Below are 20,516 nucleotides of genomic sequence, written 5' to 3'. Positions count from 1 at the left end.
CGTCTGGCACCAACAACCATGCCACTTTCAAAGTCACTTAAATCACCTTTCTTCCCCAATCTGACGCTCGGTTTTAACTGCAGCAGATCGTCTTGACCATGTCTACATGTCTAAATGCATTGAGTTGCTGCCATGTGATTGGCTGATTAGAAATTTGCATTAACGCGCAGTTGGACAGGTATACCTATTAATGTGGCCGGTGAGTGTATATATAGCTTCTACCTTGTGTGTGTATATATATATATATATATGAAAATTATATGTTGTATTCATTCATTACACACAGACTGATATATTTAAAATGTTTATTTCTAAGGAAAATCCCAAGTTCAGTATGTCAGAAAATTTGAATTACTTAAGTTTTTTAGAAATCTTGGCCAACTGAAATGTATGAACATGAAAAGTATGAGCATGTACAGCACTCAATACTTGTTGGGGCTCCTTTTGCCTGAATTACTGCAGCAATACTCGTGGCATGGAGTCGATCAGTCTGTGGCACTGCACAGGTGTTATGAGAGCCCAGGTTGCTCTGATAGTGGCCTTCAGCTCTTCTGCATTGTTGGGTCTGGCATATTGCTTCTTCCTCTATACAATACCGCGTGGATTTCTATGGGGTTAAGGTCTGGCGAGTTTGCTGGCCAATTAAGAACAGTGATGCCATGGTTTTTTACCAGGTACTGGTAGTTTTGGCTCTGTGTGCAGGTGCCAAGTCCTGTGGAAAGTGAAATCTGCATCTCCATAAAGTTGGTCAGCACCAGGAAGCATGAAGTGCCCTAAAACTTCGTGGTATATGGCTTCATTGACATTGGACTTCAAAAAACACAGTGGACCAACACCAGCAGATGACATGTCACCCCAAACCATCACTGACTGTGGAAACTTTACACTGGACATCAAGCAACGTGGACTGCATACCTCTCCTCTTCCTCCAAACTCTGGGACCCTGATTTCCAAAGCAAATGCCCGGATTTCCAAATGAAATTTACTTTCATCAGAGAACATAACTTTTGACCACTCAGAAGCAGTCCAGTCCTTTTTGTCTTTAGCCCAGGCGAGACGCTTCTGACGCTGTCTGAGTGGCTTTACACAAGGAATGCGACAGCTGAAACCCATGTCTTGCATACGCCTGTGCACAGACTCCAGCTGCAGTCCAATCTTTGTGAATCTCCCCCACATTTTTGAATGGGTTTTGTTTCACAATCCTCTCCAGGGTGTGGTTATCCCTATTGCGTGTACACTTTTTTCTACCACATCTTTTCCTTCCCTTCGCCTCTCTATTTATGTGCTTGGACAGAGAGCAGCCTCTTTTGCAATGCCCTTTTGTGTCTTGCCCTCCTTGTGCAAGGTGTCAGTGGTCGTCTTTTGGACAACTGTCAAGTCAGCAGTCTTCCCGTTGATGGTGTAGCCTACAGAACTAGACTGAGAGACCATTTAAATGCCTTTGCAGGTGTTTTGAGTTAATTAGATGATTAGAGTGTACCAGGTGTCTTCAAAATTTAACCTTTTCACAATATTTAAATTTTCTGAGATACTGGATTTGGTATTTTCCTTAGTTGTCAGTTATAACCATTTTGTGTGCATGATGGGAATTCTCTTCACTGTGTATGGATTCTATCATCAATGATAAATTAGGAAGATCATGAATTACATATAATTACATAAATAACATAAAACATAATTTCCCAACCTCTCTGTCAGAGTATGCAAACGCATTAAAATATATTTTAAGATAGCCTGACAGGCAGGGTAGAGATACGTTTTGGTAGCCCGACTGGAGGGCACTATTAGCCTTGCTCCGCCCTCCTACGTGCTTCCGCTTAATTTTCATTTCGCTTCAGTACTACGTCTGGGACTGCTGTGTAGAGTTTAGTTTTCTCCTGCAAAAATCTGCAGGTCCAATCAGTGAACAGAGGGGGGTGGCTAAGAACGATGACTTTGAGGTCGTGCGTCAGTTTGAGTTGTAGTTCAGTAATGACAGCGGAGAAAGACGTGAGAAAAGCTATTCGGCCCGTTGTTGCAAAACTGCCGAATATACAGAAGTAAAAGCCGGAGCAAGAACAATGTTTGCTAAGTTTTGTTTGTCTGATCATTCGGACTTGTTGTTTCCGTCCGGTTTCGGCGCATGATATACGTCAGGACCACACGTTAGGAGCGCCTATGGCAGATCCTGAGTGACTCTGGGCAGATCCAATAGTTTTAAACTTCAACAGAGGACCCTCCTTAACAGAAATAACGCTTTGCAATGGAGCGTGGCCAGACTCTCTGTACAAATGAAATGAATGTACGAGAGTCTGGTTGGACCAGGCTAGGATGTTATTACACTATACCAGGCAAAGACAGGGAAATTTTACTACTTCACATCATTGCTCTGTGATGTTATTAGAAACCTTATTTGTACGTGTCAAAACAATACAGCACCCAAATTAAGATAAAACCTTTTGTTCAAGATGAAAAGAATAGTTTCATGCAAAAAAATAAATGTAAATAAGTGAGATATTTAACTGGCAAATGTTAGTGTTAGGCTAAAGACTGTATTTTGGGCAATATTCATATCATTTAATGGGTGGTTATGGTGTTTATTGATAAATATTTATTGTACTTTAATTAAAAGCTCTTTGGATGTCTTGTTTACCAGCATTTAAGATTCAGCCTGAGGATCGCTGGGTACTTGAGACACAGAGAACATACGAGATCTTCATTGAAGTCTTTGATAAATCAGGCCACAAAATTCATCTGTCTGATGTAAGTTGGGTTTGGACATTTTACAATGTTTTTGGGCTTTTCAGAATGATGTACAAATAAACCAATATACAGATGACAAACACAACTTTAAAGATCTTTATAATATTATGATAAAAGGTACAACTATTTTCAGTCTTTTTTGAAAACTAACATAGCAGGGATGTGATTTTTTCCTGATAAATACGGATTTCTGTATTTTCTGACCTGGTGGAATGACTTGTCTATATTACGTAAATCTGCTGAGTTTAATTTTGCGATGGTGGGGGGTTTAAGCGTGTTGTTTGTAGACTCACGCTTTGTCGTCATTCAACATTCAACAAAGGATTTTATCGGTATGGATTGCAAAATATTGCATGAAATACTGTTAATACAAATTGTTTAATGCTTGACTGATTGACGGCTGGTCCACGCAGTCAGAAAAGAAAATCAGATGTTTCAGTGTATGGATCTGTGCTTATCCGTTCTTAAAGGTACAGTTCCACTTATAAGAAATGCTTATGTTTGTGTCAAACTACAGAAGACAAATGGAAAATCACTTTTATAGCTTTAAATAGATAAATTATACTTAACTTATAGAATGAAAGCAGTGTTATTATTTGTTTGATTCTATTTCTGTACCTAAATACTAACTTTATTTGTAACTTTCTTTTCTATTTTATATGCTTGTAATATATTTTTTTATAAAAGACAGATTAGCTTTACAGAATCTTTCCGATAACGTATGTAAAAATTGAGGAGTTACTACTGCGGGAGGAGCGAGTACAAGTAATGCAACACTATACAACGCTGTTTAAAGGTATAGTGGAGGATTTTCTCGAATTTTAGAAAAGAACCGCCTTCTCCGCCTTCGCAACAATCTTGATTGACAACTTGGAGGACCAATAGTCTTAATGATCCACCCGGAAATAGAAAATTATCCGCAATACCTTTAACTTATGATTCATTACATGTTCATGTCATTTATATAATATGCACTTTTGCCCGCCTATTTCAAAACTTACCGCATGCAACTCATGACCCGGTTGAGAAATCCAGCGTTGTACAAACACACACACAAAACTCCGCTGCTACCCCGGATAAACAAACTATATCCATTGTTTCCATAATGCTGGCTTTCTTCTCCTTACATCCAAAAACACTTCGGCTTTCGTGCCATTGTTAAGTCTTGATATTAAACAAGCTATCGCGTGAAGTGATGTTTGTAAGTTTTAGCGTCTTCCGCTGATTGACGGGTGGGTGGGGTTTTTCGGGGAAGTGCATATAAAAAGTGATATGTATAGAAACCCCTGAAACATCAGCTGGGCCCGTAATCGATAAAAACTTTTCGAAACTTGTACGAGCCCTGGCAAAGTGCATTCGGCACAGAAATACTCTTTAACACATCCAACTGCTTTTTTGACACTTTGCCTATGTTAAGCATGAGGAAACAACTCTTAAACTGTGTTAATAAGTCAGAATGCATGAAATACCATTGAACCACCCATTTCATTTGTGTATAGACCAGGGGTTCCCAGACTTGGTCCTGGAGGGCCGGTGTCCTGCAGAGTTTAGCTCCAACCCCAATCAAACACACCTGAAGCAGCTCATTAAGGTCTTACTAAACATACAAGAAACTTTGAGGCAAATATGATGAGGCAAGTTGGAGCTAAACTCTGCAGACACCAACACTCCAGGACCGAATTTGGGCACCCCTGGAAATGAAGAAAGGTGACCACATCAGTTTCAAATTACATTTTTTTGGGTCAATTACTGTACTTGTTCAATTTGATCTATTAATTTATTATGAAGTTTGGTGAGGGGGAATTTAAAAGCAAATGTTACTAAATTTCTTATTTCTTATTTCAGAATGTTTGTATCGAAACCACATTCCCAGCAATGTATTTTGAGGTTTTGGAATCATCTCTTAATGGATCCTACCACTATGTGAAAGCCTTGAAAAGTGGTCAAACCATCATTGATGGCACACTGAAAGCTGTTATTGATCAAGTAATGTTTTTCTGTCATTTATAAAATGTGAACATTTTATTCATAAAGCGCATCTGTTTCCATTAACCTCTGAAGCAGTCAAGATTATTGCATTAAAACCCCTTTACAGTGTTTTTTAAAACCTTTTCACAGTGTTCAGTGATGTTATTGTTGTGTCTTTAGGCAGGTAGCATCCATCTGCTCCCTGTTCCAGTCCATAATGAGCAGGATGTTGAGATCTACAACCCCATAGTGCTCACCCCTACAATCCTTACATTTCCATGGCAACCTAAAGAAGGGGCATACCAGTATACCATTAAGGTAAAATTATTTGACTTCATTATTGCAGTGTGGTAATTAGCTCATCTGAATTTGAGTCAAGACAAAGACCAAAGATTGTTGAGTTGAAGTGAAGAATGATAAGGATAGGTATGTGACAAGGCGAATAAGGACATAACCACAGTAGGCACGGTTGCCGTGTATCAAGTGTAATTTTCCCCACGTCCCTGTAGACCTGCACTCATAGTACACTTTATATGTTCCAGGCCTCAGCTCACTTGGATCTATGTGACGTATAGTATATATTGTGTAACTATATTATAAATAGAAAGTGTGCATACTAGGGATGTAACAGTATTTTCCCGGTACCACTGTGGTCACGATTCGGTAAAACGTTAGGTCTTCCGGGCAACATGTGTCGTTTTTTTCCGGCCAAGTGGAGGGAGTGGAGGGACGCGAGAACTACAATTCCCATAATCCCATGCGTGCCACTCTGATGCCTCTCTACAAGTGAAGCGACAATGGCGGAAGCAAAAGAAACGCAAATTCGCTGTGACAAGAAACGAGAAAAGTCAAAATGCGATGGACATACAAAAACCGAGTGTGAGTAAATTCGTGAATGAGGAGAGTGTGTAGGGCTGCACGATTAATCGTATTTTTTATCATGATAACGATATGTGCGCCCCAAGATTAGTTAAAGACAATCGTCGCGATTAATGTGTAAAGACCAAGCACAAAGCAGACGGTCTAGAATCAAGCAATGTGTTTGTTTGATATGGGCGGAGTCAGAGTATACAGAGTGGATATTTGCAAGCGCCGTCTGTGTTATGCAGGGCTCTAGAATAACTTTTTGCACTGGTTGCACTGGTGCGCCTAACATTTTCTCTTAGGTGCACCAGCACAAAAGTTAGGTGCACCCTAATTTTTGACCGCATCGGATTTATAGTTCACCCAAAAATTAAAATTCTGTCATAATTTACTCACTCTCATGTTGTTACAAACCTGTATAAATGTATTTGTTCTAGTGAACATGAATGAAAATATTTTGAGGAATGTTTGTAACCAAACCATTCATGAGCCCTATTCACTTCCATAGTATTATTTTTTTCTACTATAGAAGTGAATGGGGCTCATGCTTTGTTTGGTTATTAACATTCCTCAAAATATCTTGCTTCGTGTTTATCAGAACAAAGAAATTTATACAGGTTTGTAACAAAATGAGGGAGAGTTAATGATGACAGAATTTTCATTTTTGGGTGAACTGTCCCTTTAACACCGTAAGTTTAGCGCCCATGGTGGTTTAATACAGAATATAAACATGTAGGCTATTTTATCATTTTCATGTTGTCATTCCATTTTCCTTATACGATGCATGCACAGTCCTGTTTGATAATCCGCATCCGCGCGATTAAAATAACACTTGACCTGTTATCCGACATCAGCATCGATTTATTTCATACCCGCCCGTTTGACATAAAGGCTGCAACTGAACGCACCGCAAATCGTGAAGTAAATAAAAACTTTTAAAGATCTTCATGCAGAACACAGGACCATGACGGTCGGCACTGCAGATTGACAGCTGAGCTGTCAGCAGTGTTTGAACACTCATAAGTGCTGCACTTATATTTATACCTTATAAATTGATGATATGATTGCAGTGATTCCAAAAAGATGTCCAAAAAAACACAAGTAGAATGTTAAATGTTTAAAGTTTAATGTCTCTTTCTCGCTGCCCTGTGTAATCCCGCGCCGGTGATGGCATGAAACGCGTGATGAGCTTGCATCCTGCATTACCTTAAATTACCTTAAATTATGGTCATACAAATAAAAGTAAAACAACATTCAAAACTGTAATTGGGTATATTTACTTGCACAATAATAACAAAACATTGGCCCTCATTTATCAAAAGTGCGTACACCAAATTTCCAGCGTACACCTTGCGTACACCCAAAACCACGGTGACTTTGAGATTTATCAATATGGACGTTGGCGTACGGCACGCTCAAATCCTACGCCAGCTCAGGAGGTGGTGTACGCACATTTTGAGTTAGTGCAGAAATGCGCAAACACTTCCTAACACGACAAAACGCACTGACAAACTAAAATATATGATATATTATGACCCACTGTAAAAAAAACATAGTAATTATAAACTTCAGTGTTTATTTTTATGCAACAATGTTCAATGTTTAATTTGTGAGACTTTACCAAAGCATTTGATTTGTATGCATATATTCCTTCAGTTGAGAGCCTGTGCGCTTTACCTGATGTTTCAGAGCGAGCATGTGAACGGAGCTTAGTGGGAGCGGAGCGTTGAGCGGTGCGGTAATATTACCATCAAAAAGCGCCTTTCCGAAAATTCCGCTCCCTCAGCACCGCTCGTTGAACCCAGAACGCCCTTTGATAATTTGCTAGTTCGAGAATCTGTAAAAACGTCTAGCAATAGACTGTAAAGAGTTAGCAAATATTCTTCCTGGAATCTGAAGCGGCACATTGCAAGAAAGCACAAGGATGTGCTACGAAAACATGGTAATGCAATAAAAGGTAAGCTAGTTACGCACCATTCGATGATAAATAAATACAGATGAGGTAAGGTAAAATGCTTGTGTTGAATGGAGCCGTAAATCCGATCATGATGACATGCGGACAAAATTATGGCCATGAATAATTTTTTATGCTACATTATGGACACTTCTTTTTCTTATTTAGTCTAAAGTATGGCCATAAATTTAGAATTTGTTCCCAATATTCAACAGTTTGTTCCTTGGAATTAATTATTATAATATTTAGAATATTTCGTAATTACTGTTACAATTATTATTACTTAAAATTATGAATTAGCTTAGCTAAAACATGTGGATGTCGTGGAAACAAATTGTTAATTTGAATTATATCCGGAGCTCCGTATCAAACTGGATCTAAGATACAGCTAACAAACAACTGTATGTAAATACAGAACAACACACTACAAAAGTTACTACATCATTTTAAAATATTATTAAAAAATTTTTTAACTGAACCATTAAGCAGACATAGAATTTAGATGTAGGCAACAGTAAATAATAATAATAATAAATAATTATTCTTCTAAATATCAATTAATAATAAAAATAAAAATAAGAATATTACAAATTGTCATCCAATTATAAATGTGTCTTTAATCCCACTCTTTAAACTCCCAAATAAAACAATTTTGTTTCTTTTCACTTTCCCGGATTCTCTTCTTTGCCGTCTTTCGTGTGTCAATGGTGTAAAATGAGGGCGTGGGGGAGGCGGAGAATTGAATTTATATGGGCTTGTTATTCTAATGACGATCGTTTTCGGCCGCGGTATTTATGAAGGGCAGATATTGCGTACACCTGAATATCAACGGTACGCACAGTTTCATAAATCAGGCGGTGAGAGTAGTGTAAGCATAATCTTACGCCAACATATTCGCCCGTTTCTACGCAAGAATGATAAATGAGGGCCATTGTGCTTTTTAAATAGGTAAAAAAAAGTTTTTTGTGCTGCATCGGATTTGGAGTGCGTCACACAAAAAATAAACTCATATAGGCTATAGGCTACTTTTGAATTCGTTTTGTTAATTTGATAATTATTTAAGTGAAACACATTTCATGTAGGCTTATTTATTTTATTATTTTTTCACCAAAGAAAGCGTAATCATCATGTTCTCATTTTAATGCTTTTTGCGCATAAACTAAAGCCTTTAGGGGAATTATTTATAAATGAATCAACAACGCAAATCAAGGAATTAACTTATTTCTCTATTTAAGACAGTCTGGCAGGGCGGTAATAGCGATACAGCAAACTCCGAAAAATGTATATTCCTGCATGTATGACTCAATTTGTTTAAGTTCACAGTACTCAAATGTATGTGTTTTAAAACTTAAATGGTTTAATGCAACCGGTTTCCTTAAATGGTTTGAGTTGAGTTAACTTATAGGTTTTACAGTGTAGACAAGAACTGAGGCAAGACATAACAGTGATGAACTCGCGAAGAACAATGAACACAGGGAGACTAAATACCAAACGAAATGGGGAGAAAATCAGGAACAGGTGAAGGATGCAGGTGCAGGAAATAATCAATAATGAGATCGCCCTGGTGAGAAACGCGCACGTGTGGAGCTGTCAAAATACAAAACAAACACAGAGAAGCAAAAAGACGGAACGTCGATCAGACCAAGATCGTGACACATTCTGTCTTCAAATGTAAAAGAAAAGTCCAAAATGAAACCGTGCATCACTTTCAGGTCAGTTTACATTCACAAGCCTGTGAAAAGGTATAGCTTTGGCTGCTGACATAACCAACTTATCTGTGTGATTTAAATAGTATAACAATGTATCAATTTATATCATGCAACTTCAGTTGTTTAAATGACGTTGTGCTGCGTTGCGTTTTGAAGCATGGTAAAGATATCTATGCTAAAGATATTTGTGTTTTGTATATGATAATAATTATATTATACTTATTTATTATTTAAATTAACAGAACCTGCTTAACTAAATGCTTGAGTGTTAAATCAATCAAACAGCTGTATTATTGAGAACATAACCATACATACCAACTTTTGCTTTTTTTAATAGACATCTGCTGTTTTCTTAAAGCTGACTTTTAATTTACTTACAAGAAAGACTCTAATTCTCCAAAATTGCTTGAAATTATACTGACATGTAATCAATAAATCAATCAATCAACAACATTTATTTTGGTCCTCACACATAATTTCCAAAACAAAGAAAATATATATATATACATACATATCAACCGAAAAAGGTGCAGGCTGAAGCTTATGCTTATTTTGCCTACCCTTTATACATAATTACGCAATAAGCGAATTGGTCCATTCAAAATAAACATACAGTTACATAAGACAATTTATGAAGATATAAATACAAAGGTACACAAAGAGAAAACAAACAGAAAAAAATATATATAAATATATATCGTACTTAATTATTCATATTGATTTTTTGTAATTATTTATCACCTTACTTTTAAACATTTTCCTAAATGTACTGAGTGATGTACACAATTTTAATTCCTTGTCACAATTATTCCATAGTTTAAGTCCTTTAACAGATATACATCTGTCTTTTATATTGGTTCTTGCCCTTACTTTTATAAACATATACATTCCTCTTAGGTTATAATGACTTTCTCTTATTTTGAACATCCTCTGTACACAATTTGGAAGTAAATTCTTATAAACTTTATACATGATCTGTGCAGTATAAAGGTCAATTAAATCAACAAATTTTAAAGCTTGTAAATTTATAAATAATTTATTTGTTGGTTCATAATTGTCAGCCTGTTTTACAATCCTTATTGCTTTCTTTTGTAACATATATATTGGTTTTGTATTAGTAAGATTAGCTTTGTCACATTAGATTAAGTCCATTAGCTACACAGGTACAGATGCAGAAATATATATATGGAGGAAGAAGAATTATGAGTACCATCCCAAGAACACCATCCCTACTGTGAAGCATGGGGGTGGTAGCTTCATGCTTTGGGGGTGTTTTTCTGCACATGAGACAGGGCGACTGCACTGTATTAAGGAGAGGATGACCAGGGCCATGTATTGCGAGATTTTGGGGAACAACCTTCTTCCCTCAGAGCATTGAAGATGGGTCGAGGATGAGTCTTCCAACATGACAATGACCTGAATCACACAGCCAGGATAACCAAGGAGTGGCTCTGTAAGAAGCATATCAAGGTTCTGGCGTGGCCTCGCCAGTCTCCAGACCTAAACCCAATAGAGAATCTTTGAAGGAAGGTCAAACTCCATGTTTCTCAGCGACAGGCCAGAAACCTGACTGATCTAGTGAAGATCTGTGTGGAAGAGTGGGCCAAAATTCCTCCTGCAGTGTGTGCAAACCTGGTGAAAAACTGCAGGAAACGTTTGACGTCTGTAATTGCAAACAAAGGCTACTGTACCAAATATTAACATTTTACTTTTTTCAGGTGTTCAAATACTTGCAGCTGTATCATGCAAAAAATTTGTTAAAAAAAGCATATATTGTGATTTCTGGATTTTTTTAGATTTTGTCTCTCACAGTGGACATGCACCTACGATGACAATTTTAGACCCCTCCATGATTTCTAAGTGGGAGAACTTGCAAAATAGCAGGGTGTTCAAATACTTATTTTTCTCACTGTATTTTCATTTGCTCATCAAGAAAAAGCTTAATTTAAGAATTTTTAGATATTTCTACTAAAAATAAGACAAAAATACTAAGGAAACAGTGCTGAAAATAGCAACCCGCCAACAATGCTCCTGAATACATCTCGTTTTCAGACCAGAACGCTCATGGGCGCAAATGTATTTGCTTTGTAAACAACTTGGCGCTGAAGATGAAAATGACAACTGCACTGGGCTGAAACTAGCAAAAAACACTTGCATCGTGATTTGCGCTGCATTGCACCTGGTGTATGGGTGTATGATAAATGGTTTTATTGATGCTGACAAGAATAAATTCAGATAACAGAAAAATAAATGATAAATAAAGTTATATATTCAAATGTATAATATTTTTAAACTTACATTTATATATTCAGACTTAAATTGATATATTCAAACGTATAACTATATATTCACAATTTACATTTATATATTCAGACTTATAAATATATATTCAGACTTACATTTATATATTTAAACTTATAACTTTATAGTCAGACTTATATTTATATATCAGCGTTGTAGTCGAGTCACCAACTGTCGAGTCAGAGTCGAGTCTCGAGTCCCAGTGTTCGAGTCTGAGTCACCAAAGAAGAGTCCGAGTCGAGTCCAAGTCGAGTCACCATTACCAGAGTTCGAGTCCGAGTCGAGTCTCAAGTCCCCAGTGTTCGAGTCCCGTATTTGAGTCTGAGAGTCCCTACATGTCTCCACTCTGGGACCTTCAAAAAACTGATAAAATGTATTAAAGAGGTTCTACATTAAACAAAAATGTCACCACTGTCACGATTGCAAAGGGAGTTTATTTACTGATTTGACATATACACTTTGCAACTTTACGACGCCATCAAAAGCATGTGTTTACTTCCATTGTTGTGAACTTGTGATTGAGAACTAGCGTAGAAAATTTACAAATTGCATGTTTAATCATGCTGCATTTTGTTTTGTTTTTATGGAAACAAGAACAAACAACTGAGTTGGCATTGAAGTCCATTAAGAAAACATCCTGAAATGATTTTCTTTAAAAAACAATTTATTTCCACTGAAGAAAAAAAGATCCTGGATGGCAGTGTGAGGAGTACATGAACTAATCCTTTAACACTGTATTATGGAAATACACTCAGCGAAAAAAAGAAACCTGCATTTTACAGGACACTGTATTTTAAAGATACTTAAAACGTAAAAATCTATACGATATGCAAAGAGAGAGAGAGAGAGAGATTGTGTGGGTGACCTTGGCACAGTGACTAGTAACGTCTGTTGATAACTTAAAGAGTAACTAAACCCTAAACCAACTTTTTTTAGTTAATGATCTGTAAGAATGGGGCTTTATTAGTGCAGTGTTACGGTTCTTTGTCAAGGAACGCAACAAAACCAGGGAGACACCACACAACCGCTAAATTTGCAAAGCAATTTATTAAACTAAAGAACGTAAACATGAAATGTATAGTAGTCAGTGTAGATGAATTGTCAGCGTGTCAGCAGGTGCGTGTAAGTGATACAAGTGTAAACAATTAAAGTCAACAAAACCAACAAAAGAATAATGTCCAAAAGCCCTTCTCGGTGAGGCGGATCATAACGAGAACTCCTCGAATGCGGCTGCGGTCTCCCGCAAACTCCATATCCCTCGAGACACACCGGTAGTCACATGACGGGCAAACCACTCCAGCACGCACAAGTCTCGTCTCACTCCCTCATCAGTTCACACGGATCCCTTATAAAGAGCGCTGATTTAGTACAGGTGCGATGCTACGTCATCCAATCTGTCAATCACCTGTATCTCAAACAAAACACAGTGACTCACTAGGACATCACACACCCCCCTTTAAAAGATCCTGTATCCTATGAAAAGGATCCGCACAGCACCACAGAACCAACCCAAAAATGAAAAGTTCTAAAAGCATACTTCCTTTTATTTTATTTCTATAGCATCCGATCCACCAGTAATAGTATGTTCTTACAGCCATCTCAATTCTCCTTGTCCCCTTACCCCCAGCAATCTGGATCCTGAAAGCAAATTAAGGAGAAAAAGGAAACAGAAAAACAGATACGACTGGCCAAACATTAAACTCATTCAGTTTGATCAGGAACACGAGATAACGCATCTGCCACTACGTTATCAGAACCCTTGATGTGTTTTACAGTTAAGCTGTAAGGCTGTAAAAAGAGAATCCAGCACATCAACCGCTGACTCTGGGACTGTAGGGAATGTAAAAATGTTAAGGGGTTATGATCAGAATAAACCTCCACTGGTAGTCCTCCCCCCACATATACGTCAAAGTGCTGAAGAGCCCAAATTAAAGATAAGGCTTCTTTCTCGATTACAGAATAGTTTTTTTGGTAAGTATTAAACTTACGAGAAAAAAAACTTACAGGATGTTCAAGTCCAGTCTCGCCTGTTTGTAACAGAACAGCCCCAGCACCAACCTGGCTTGCATCTACCTGTATTTTGAAAGATTCATCCAGCCTAGGGGCAGCTAGAACAGGAGCAGTGGTTAACAATAGCTTAACATTGTCAAAAGCTTTCTGACAATTCACACTCCAAACAAATTTGATGGAACTCTTAAGTAAATCAGTGAGTGGGGAAACCACCGTTGAAAAATTTGGGCAAAACCCTCGATAATACCCCACCATCCCCAGAAAATGCATCAGCTCCTTCTTGTTTGATGGGGGAGGGAAATTTTGAATAGCCACAATTTTGGCTTGAATAGGACGTACCTCACCTTGGCCAACTTCTTTACCCAAATATCTTACTGTCGCCTTGGCAAACTCACACTTTGCCAAGTTGACGGTAAGATGCGCCTCTGCCAAACGAGTCAAAAGTGCATGAAGGCGTACCAAATGTTGTTCCCATGTGTCACTGAAAACAATAACATCATCTAAATACACCGCACAACCTTCCAGACCAAATACCACTCTATTCATCAATCTCTGGAAGGTTGCGGGTGCATTTCGCAGGCCAAAACTCATCACGGAGTACGAATATAATCCAGATGGTGTAATAAATGAAGTGATTTCCTGAGCTCTAGGAGTTAAAGGCACTTGCCCCAATATCCTTTTAGAAGGTCCAGTTTACTTACAAAATGTGCAGTCCCCACCTGATCTACACAGTCCTCCTTTCGAGGAAGTGGAAACGCATCAGGTTTAGTAATAGCATTTCATTTACGGTAGTCAGTACAAAATCTGTAAGTAGAATCTGGCTTTTTCACCAGCAAACATGGTGAAGCCCAACTGGAACAGGAAGGAACAGCAATCTCATTCTCCAGCATATACTGAACTTCAGATTCCAACACTTTCCGCTTACTCATAGGAACCCTGTAGAAACGCTGTCGAATAGGACGGGCATCTCCCACATCCACATCAAGCTGGATAAGATGTGTACGAGTTGGAACATCTGCAAACAGACTAGGAAAATCAAACACTAACTTTGTCAACTCTGACCTCTGTATATCTGATAAATGCAAAAGCAAAGCATCCAAATTTTGAAGAGTCTCTGAATTCTTTAACCGGGGAAGCAAAACGCAGTCTCCAGGGACCATCACATCCTCCCCTCTCTCTACAAAAAGAGATTGAACATGATCAAGAGAGGTACTAGAAACAGTAACAACTGGACTAACTGGTTGACTTTCAGAATGACGAGAATGATAAGGCTTAAGTAAATTCACATGAAAACATTGCTTTGCTTTTCGTCGATCTGGAGTTGCAATTTGATAGTTTTGGTCAGTCATTTTTCGCAGAACTTTATATGGACCAGTAAAACGTGCACAAAAAGGAGATCCAGATGAAGGCAACAAAACTAGCACTTTATCACCTGGGGTAAAGACACGAGATTCTACATGCTTATCATAGTACTTCTTCATCGTACCCTGTGCTCCGACAAGATTTTTCTGCGCACTTAAACCAGCCAAAAATAAACGTCTACGAAAACCATTCACATATTCTAGCAAATTCTGTGGAGGATCATCTTCACACAGTCCTTCCCGCAAAACAGAGAGAGGACCTCGTACACTGTGACCAAAAACTAGATCATTCGGACTAAAACCCAAGCTTTCTTGTTGTACCTCTCTAGCTGCAAGTAATAACCAGGGTAACCCTTCCTCCCAGTCACGGTTCAACTCCACACAGTAACTACGTAACAATGCTTTCAACGTTTGGTGAAATCGTTCAAGAGCACCTTGACTTTGAGGGTGATATGCGCTTGATTGATTATGTCTCACCTTAAGCACTCTCAAAATTTCATCAAACATACGTGAGGTGAAATTTGACCCTTTGTCACTCTGAATAATCTTGGGTATCCCAAACACAGAAATGAATTGGGTTAGAGCTTTCACAACTGCTTTGGTTGTAATTTTTCGAATAGGGTAAGCTGCCGGATACCGAGTTGCCTGACACATTACAGTCAGCAAATATACATTGCCTGATTTAGAAGTAGGCAATGGACCTACACAGTCAATTATTAGATGTTCAAAAGGTTTACTTGTAACAACTACAGGCGATAGAGGCACTGGTTTCAAAGATTGATTCGGTTTGCCTGTTAACTGACATGTATGGCACGTTTTAATGAAGGCTGAGATATCCTTTTTCAAACATGGCCAATAGAATTGTCGCAAAACTCTGTCATAAGTTTTATTTACTCCTAAATGACCTGCTACTTCACCATGCGCAACCTTCATTACCATTTCACGGAACGGTTTTGGTACCACTACTTGAATAACAGCCTCTCCAATCAAACCTTTTTTACAAGGAACATATTTCCTCAAAAGTAGCTCATCTTGGACAAAATATCCACTGACAGCACTTCTCACCTCTTCTGATGAAATAACATCCTCAAACAATTTCTGCAACCCAGGATCATTTTGTTGGGCCGTTATCAACTCCCTCTTAGAAATAGGAGAAAGAGTAGACAAACCAGACAGTGCATACTTTGACACTTTTTCTTCACAAAAAGCCTCACGACTCTTAGAACGCGTTACCACACATGATGTAAATACCTCAGGGAACTTCTGCTTTAATGCATCAGATTTCTCAGTTAATGGAGTGGGCACTACCACAGGTGGTGGAATTACCTCTCGCCATACCCTACCTCCAGCTAAATTATTCCCGAGTATTACAATGACACCATCCACCGGCAATGATGGACGGACTCCCATGGTTACTTCTCTACAGACCAACTCCGAAGTCAAATTTACTCTGTGCAGAGGAACAGAAAGAGTGTTTAAACCAATCCCTTTGATCAAAACATCCCTGCCTTCACTTGATACTTCAGAAAAAGGCAAGACAGACTGAAGGATAAAGGATTCAGAAGATCCTGTATCTCTTAAGATCTTAACCGGGACTTTCTCTTCTGACTTGGTCAAAGAAACAAAACCCTGTGTAATAATAGGTGCAAAGTGATTTTCAGTTTTTAAGTGGCACACTGTATTCTCATCCATAGAGGCATCTGATTGCAAATTATTGACTTTTGTAGTCTCAGTCATTAATACAGGACTAACATTAGCATGAGACTTCTTTTGACTAGATTTCAACTTTGCGGCCAAAACAGGACACTTATTTTTCCAATGTCTAATGTTGAAACAGTAATTGCATACCAAATCTCGGTCAGGTTTCCCAGGACCATTTCTCTCAAATTTTGAAGAAAAAGTTGGCTCAAATTTCCTTGATGCAACTCTATTTTCAGCAAAATTACTGTAGTGACGCACTGATCTGTCATCTCTTTATGCAGTTTTATGAGTCAAAATGTAATCATCTGCTAGAACTGCAGCTTCAACCGCATCATTTGGCTTCTTTTCATTTATATATGTGGCAATATAGTCAGGTACAATGTTCTTAAACTGTTCTAAAATAATAAGGTCACGTAACTTCTCAAAGTTATCCACATCTGAAGCAGTGCACCAACGATCAAAATGTGAAACAAGTTCTCTTACCACCTCAGAATGTGTTTGGCGTTCACCTTTCCTCCAGTTCCTAAAACGCTGGCGGTATGCTTCAGGAACTAACTCATAAGCCTTTAGAATGGTCACTTTTACCTTATCATAATCTCGCCGGTCCTCCATCGGAAGAGCTGCATATGCCTCCTGTGCTTTGCCTGTAATCACAGTTTGGAGCATAACAATTCGTACAGCATTTGGCCAATTCCTTTCTTCAGCAAGAGTCTCAAACAAAGAGAAAAACACATCCGGATCATGTTCGTTAAATTTAGGGAGCAATCTTAAATTACTAGCCATGTCAAAACCACCATAGTTTCTTTCACCAGGGTCAATAGGTAATCTGCCTTCCCTTGCTAACTTTAAACGCTCCGCTTGCAACTCACACTCGCGTGTCAATTTTTCAACCTCTAATTGTTTCTGTGCGAATTCAATTTTACGTTGTTTGAGCAAGTTCTCAGTTCTTAATTTTTCCAACTCAAACTCGTATATCCTAGTTTCCTTGACCAATTCCTTATCATGATTCTGTTGAATTTGCAAAATTTCTTTTCTTTGTTCAAAAGACAACCCTGAAAAAATATCCACCGGATTTTTCGCAGCCTCAGGTTTTTTCTGTGTGGAAACGACTAAAAGTTTATTTTCAATCAACCAATTTCTCACGATAGAACGAAGTTCCTTTTTCTTTGTTCGTTTATCTACATCACCAATTTTAAAATGGTTTACAAGTTCCCACAATTTTTCCTTCACAAACAAATTCAACACGTCCTCTGATGGAGCTTTAACAAATTCTTCAATGGATGCCATATTTAAATCTTAAACTTGCTGGCTAATTTATTCAATTGAAAAGTAAGTGCATTTAAAAACAACAGCTACAGATCAAACATATGTTCACGCTTTCCCCTTCTACACTGCCTAACCACCCTCTACACTATTCTATGCCTAATCTTCGTGCAGCTTTCAAGAGTAAAGCGGCATTAAACACCAAATACCGGCAGTTTCGAAATTGAGCAAAATAGCCCAATTCGTTACCACGGCGGTGTGCTTCACCCAAAAGCCTACACAAAAATAAAAAAGGCAAAATAACAAATCAACGCAAAGCGTTGCTAATACCTAATGGGGAATATGAACAATGTTTTATCTGTAACGTAATAAAAATACACTTACCTTCAATGACGACTACCTTCGAACTCGCGGGACATCTTTAAATATAAACTCAAGCGTGCATCTCCCAAATAATGCGAATAAACAATGATTTGCTTGTTCCCTTCACATTTACACAAAACTATATTTTAATTTAAATCAAACGAACGCATATGTTAACGAGCCCCCATTTGTTACGGTTCTTTGTCAAGGAACGCAACAAAACCAGGGAGACACCACACAACCGTTAAATTTGCAAAGCAATTTATTAAACTAAAGAACGTAAACATGAAATGTATAGTAGTCAGTGTAGATGAATTGTCAGCGTGTCAGCAGGTGCGTGTAAGTGATACAAGTGTAAACAATTAAAGTCAACAAAACCAACAAAAGAATCATGTCCAAAAGCCGTTCTCGGTGAGGCGGATCATAACGAGAACTCCTCGAATGCGGTTGCGGTCTCCCGCAAACTCCATATCCCTCGAGACACACCGGTAGTCACATGACGGGCAAACCACTCCAGCAAGCACAAGTCTCGTCTCACTCCCTCATCAGTTCACACGGATCCCTTATAAAGAGCGCTGATTTAGTGCAGGTGCGATGCTACGTCATCCAATCTGTCAATCACCTGTAGCTCAAACAGAACACAGTGACTCACTAGGACGTCACAGCAGTTCATTGATTTTAGTAAGTTTTTTGACATTTGGATATAAAGTGTTTCAATACTGCAATATATGGTGTAAAAACATCTGATTGCTTCCCTCTTAAGGTTAAACTGTGGCTACTGCAGTTGAATTTTCCTATTGGATGTAGGAAAATTCAACTGCAGTAGCCACCGTTCAACCTGAAGAGGGCAGCACTCAGACGTTTTTAAACCATATATTGTAGTATTGAAAAACTTTATATCCAATTGTCAAAAAACGTACATCAAAATCAATGAAAATTGCTGTAATCTGAACCAGACATACATTAACCTTAGCTTCTTCTGTTTGCTATATATGCATTAGTCAGTAATATTTTTTAAAAAAAAGCTAACGTTATGGAAAGCATTTTACTTACTTTTCTGGGTGCATCCGTGTCTGTTAAAGTTTGAGGTTGTCCCAGTCTTTTCCTCAATTGTGCGATTATACACACACAACATTTAGCGCTGCTCTTTCCAGCATTAGAAGCAAAATTCGCGTAGGCGAACTTCACGATCCGGGGCACGTCTTTCTGCATTTTACAAATGTGAACATTTAGCCCGCGAATCATGCATCATGCATTGCACAAGCATAAAAGTGAGTGACGTCAGTGAGTGTGTTGTCAAGCAAAGAGAGCGAGAGGTAGCAGTGTCTGTGAAGGGAGATCGCGACCGGTCTTGGGCATGAAACAGGAAAAGTGTAACACCTTATATAATTTTTTATAACATATTTAGTCAAAAACAAAGTGATGAATGCTCAAGTGCGATTGTATATATCCTCGAGTCCGAGTCCAAGTACGAGTCATCAATCCGCGAGTCCAAGTTGAGTCACAAGTCCAGAGAATGGATTCTCGAGTCGGACTCGAGTCCAAAGAATAGTGATTTGAGTCGGACTCGAGTCCGAGTCCAGGACTCGAGTACTCCATCACTGTTATATATTCAGACTTAAAACAATGTATTCAAGATTTACATATATATATATATATATATATATTAGTGGTGGAAAGAGTACTGAAAAATGTACTCAAGTACAAGTAGTTGCTAAAATAATACTCAATTACAAGTAAAAGTAGTGGTGTTAAAAATGTACTTAAGTAAAAGTACGAAGTACCCCTCTTAAAAACTACTCAAGTACAAATTACTTTTTAGCCGGTGATATTTATTGAATAAACATTAAATCCATTGAATGAAATCAGAAATATGAATGGATTAAAAACAGGCAATTTGTGTTTTATACGAACAAACACATAGTACAGGAATTTTGTCTGTTTAAAGAATGTTAAATGATTTTAACAGCAGCTATATTTTTTCATATAGTTTCTTCATATAATTTTTATCAAGTTATAAAAATGGTCTAATGTTATTATTATTAATGAATTATGATGCACCATAAATAAGCTTGTTGGGTTATTTTATTTAAAAACAGATTTTTTTTACATTTACTCATTCCCCGCCAGCCATTTTTCGAAAAGTTGCCCGCCAGCATTTTTTATGATTTTCACAAAAGTTTTACTAAATGCCTTCCAGGAAAATTTTCTTCTAAAAATATATAAACATACAAATATATCAAATGATAGAACAGACCCTCTACTTTCATACAAACAATA

The 20,516-nt window shown here is 37.9% G+C and overlaps 1 protein-coding gene across 3 annotated transcripts in view; it reads left to right on the top strand.

Annotated features, from left to right (window-relative positions):
- The window catches only part of nup210 (nucleoporin 210), a 302,105-nt gene that overhangs the window by 124,591 nt on the left and 156,998 nt on the right, over positions 1 to 20,516 (top strand). For all 3 annotated transcript variants that reach the window (XM_073853990.1, XM_073853989.1, XM_073853991.1), the window contains 3 exons: positions 2,636 to 2,742; positions 4,588 to 4,728; positions 4,891 to 5,028. In XM_073853990.1, the coding sequence (XP_073710091.1) occupies positions 2,636 to 2,742; positions 4,588 to 4,728; positions 4,891 to 5,028 (386 nt within the window). The remainder of the gene's footprint in view (positions 1 to 2,635; positions 2,743 to 4,587; positions 4,729 to 4,890; positions 5,029 to 20,516) is intronic.

Source organism: Misgurnus anguillicaudatus, chromosome 16, assembly GCF_027580225.2.
Source record: "Misgurnus anguillicaudatus chromosome 16, ASM2758022v2, whole genome shotgun sequence".
Taxonomy (NCBI): Eukaryota; Metazoa; Chordata; class Actinopteri; order Cypriniformes; family Cobitidae; genus Misgurnus; species Misgurnus anguillicaudatus.
The sequence above is the reverse complement of the archived record's forward strand: the minus strand, read 5'-3'. Positions and strand labels throughout refer to the sequence as shown.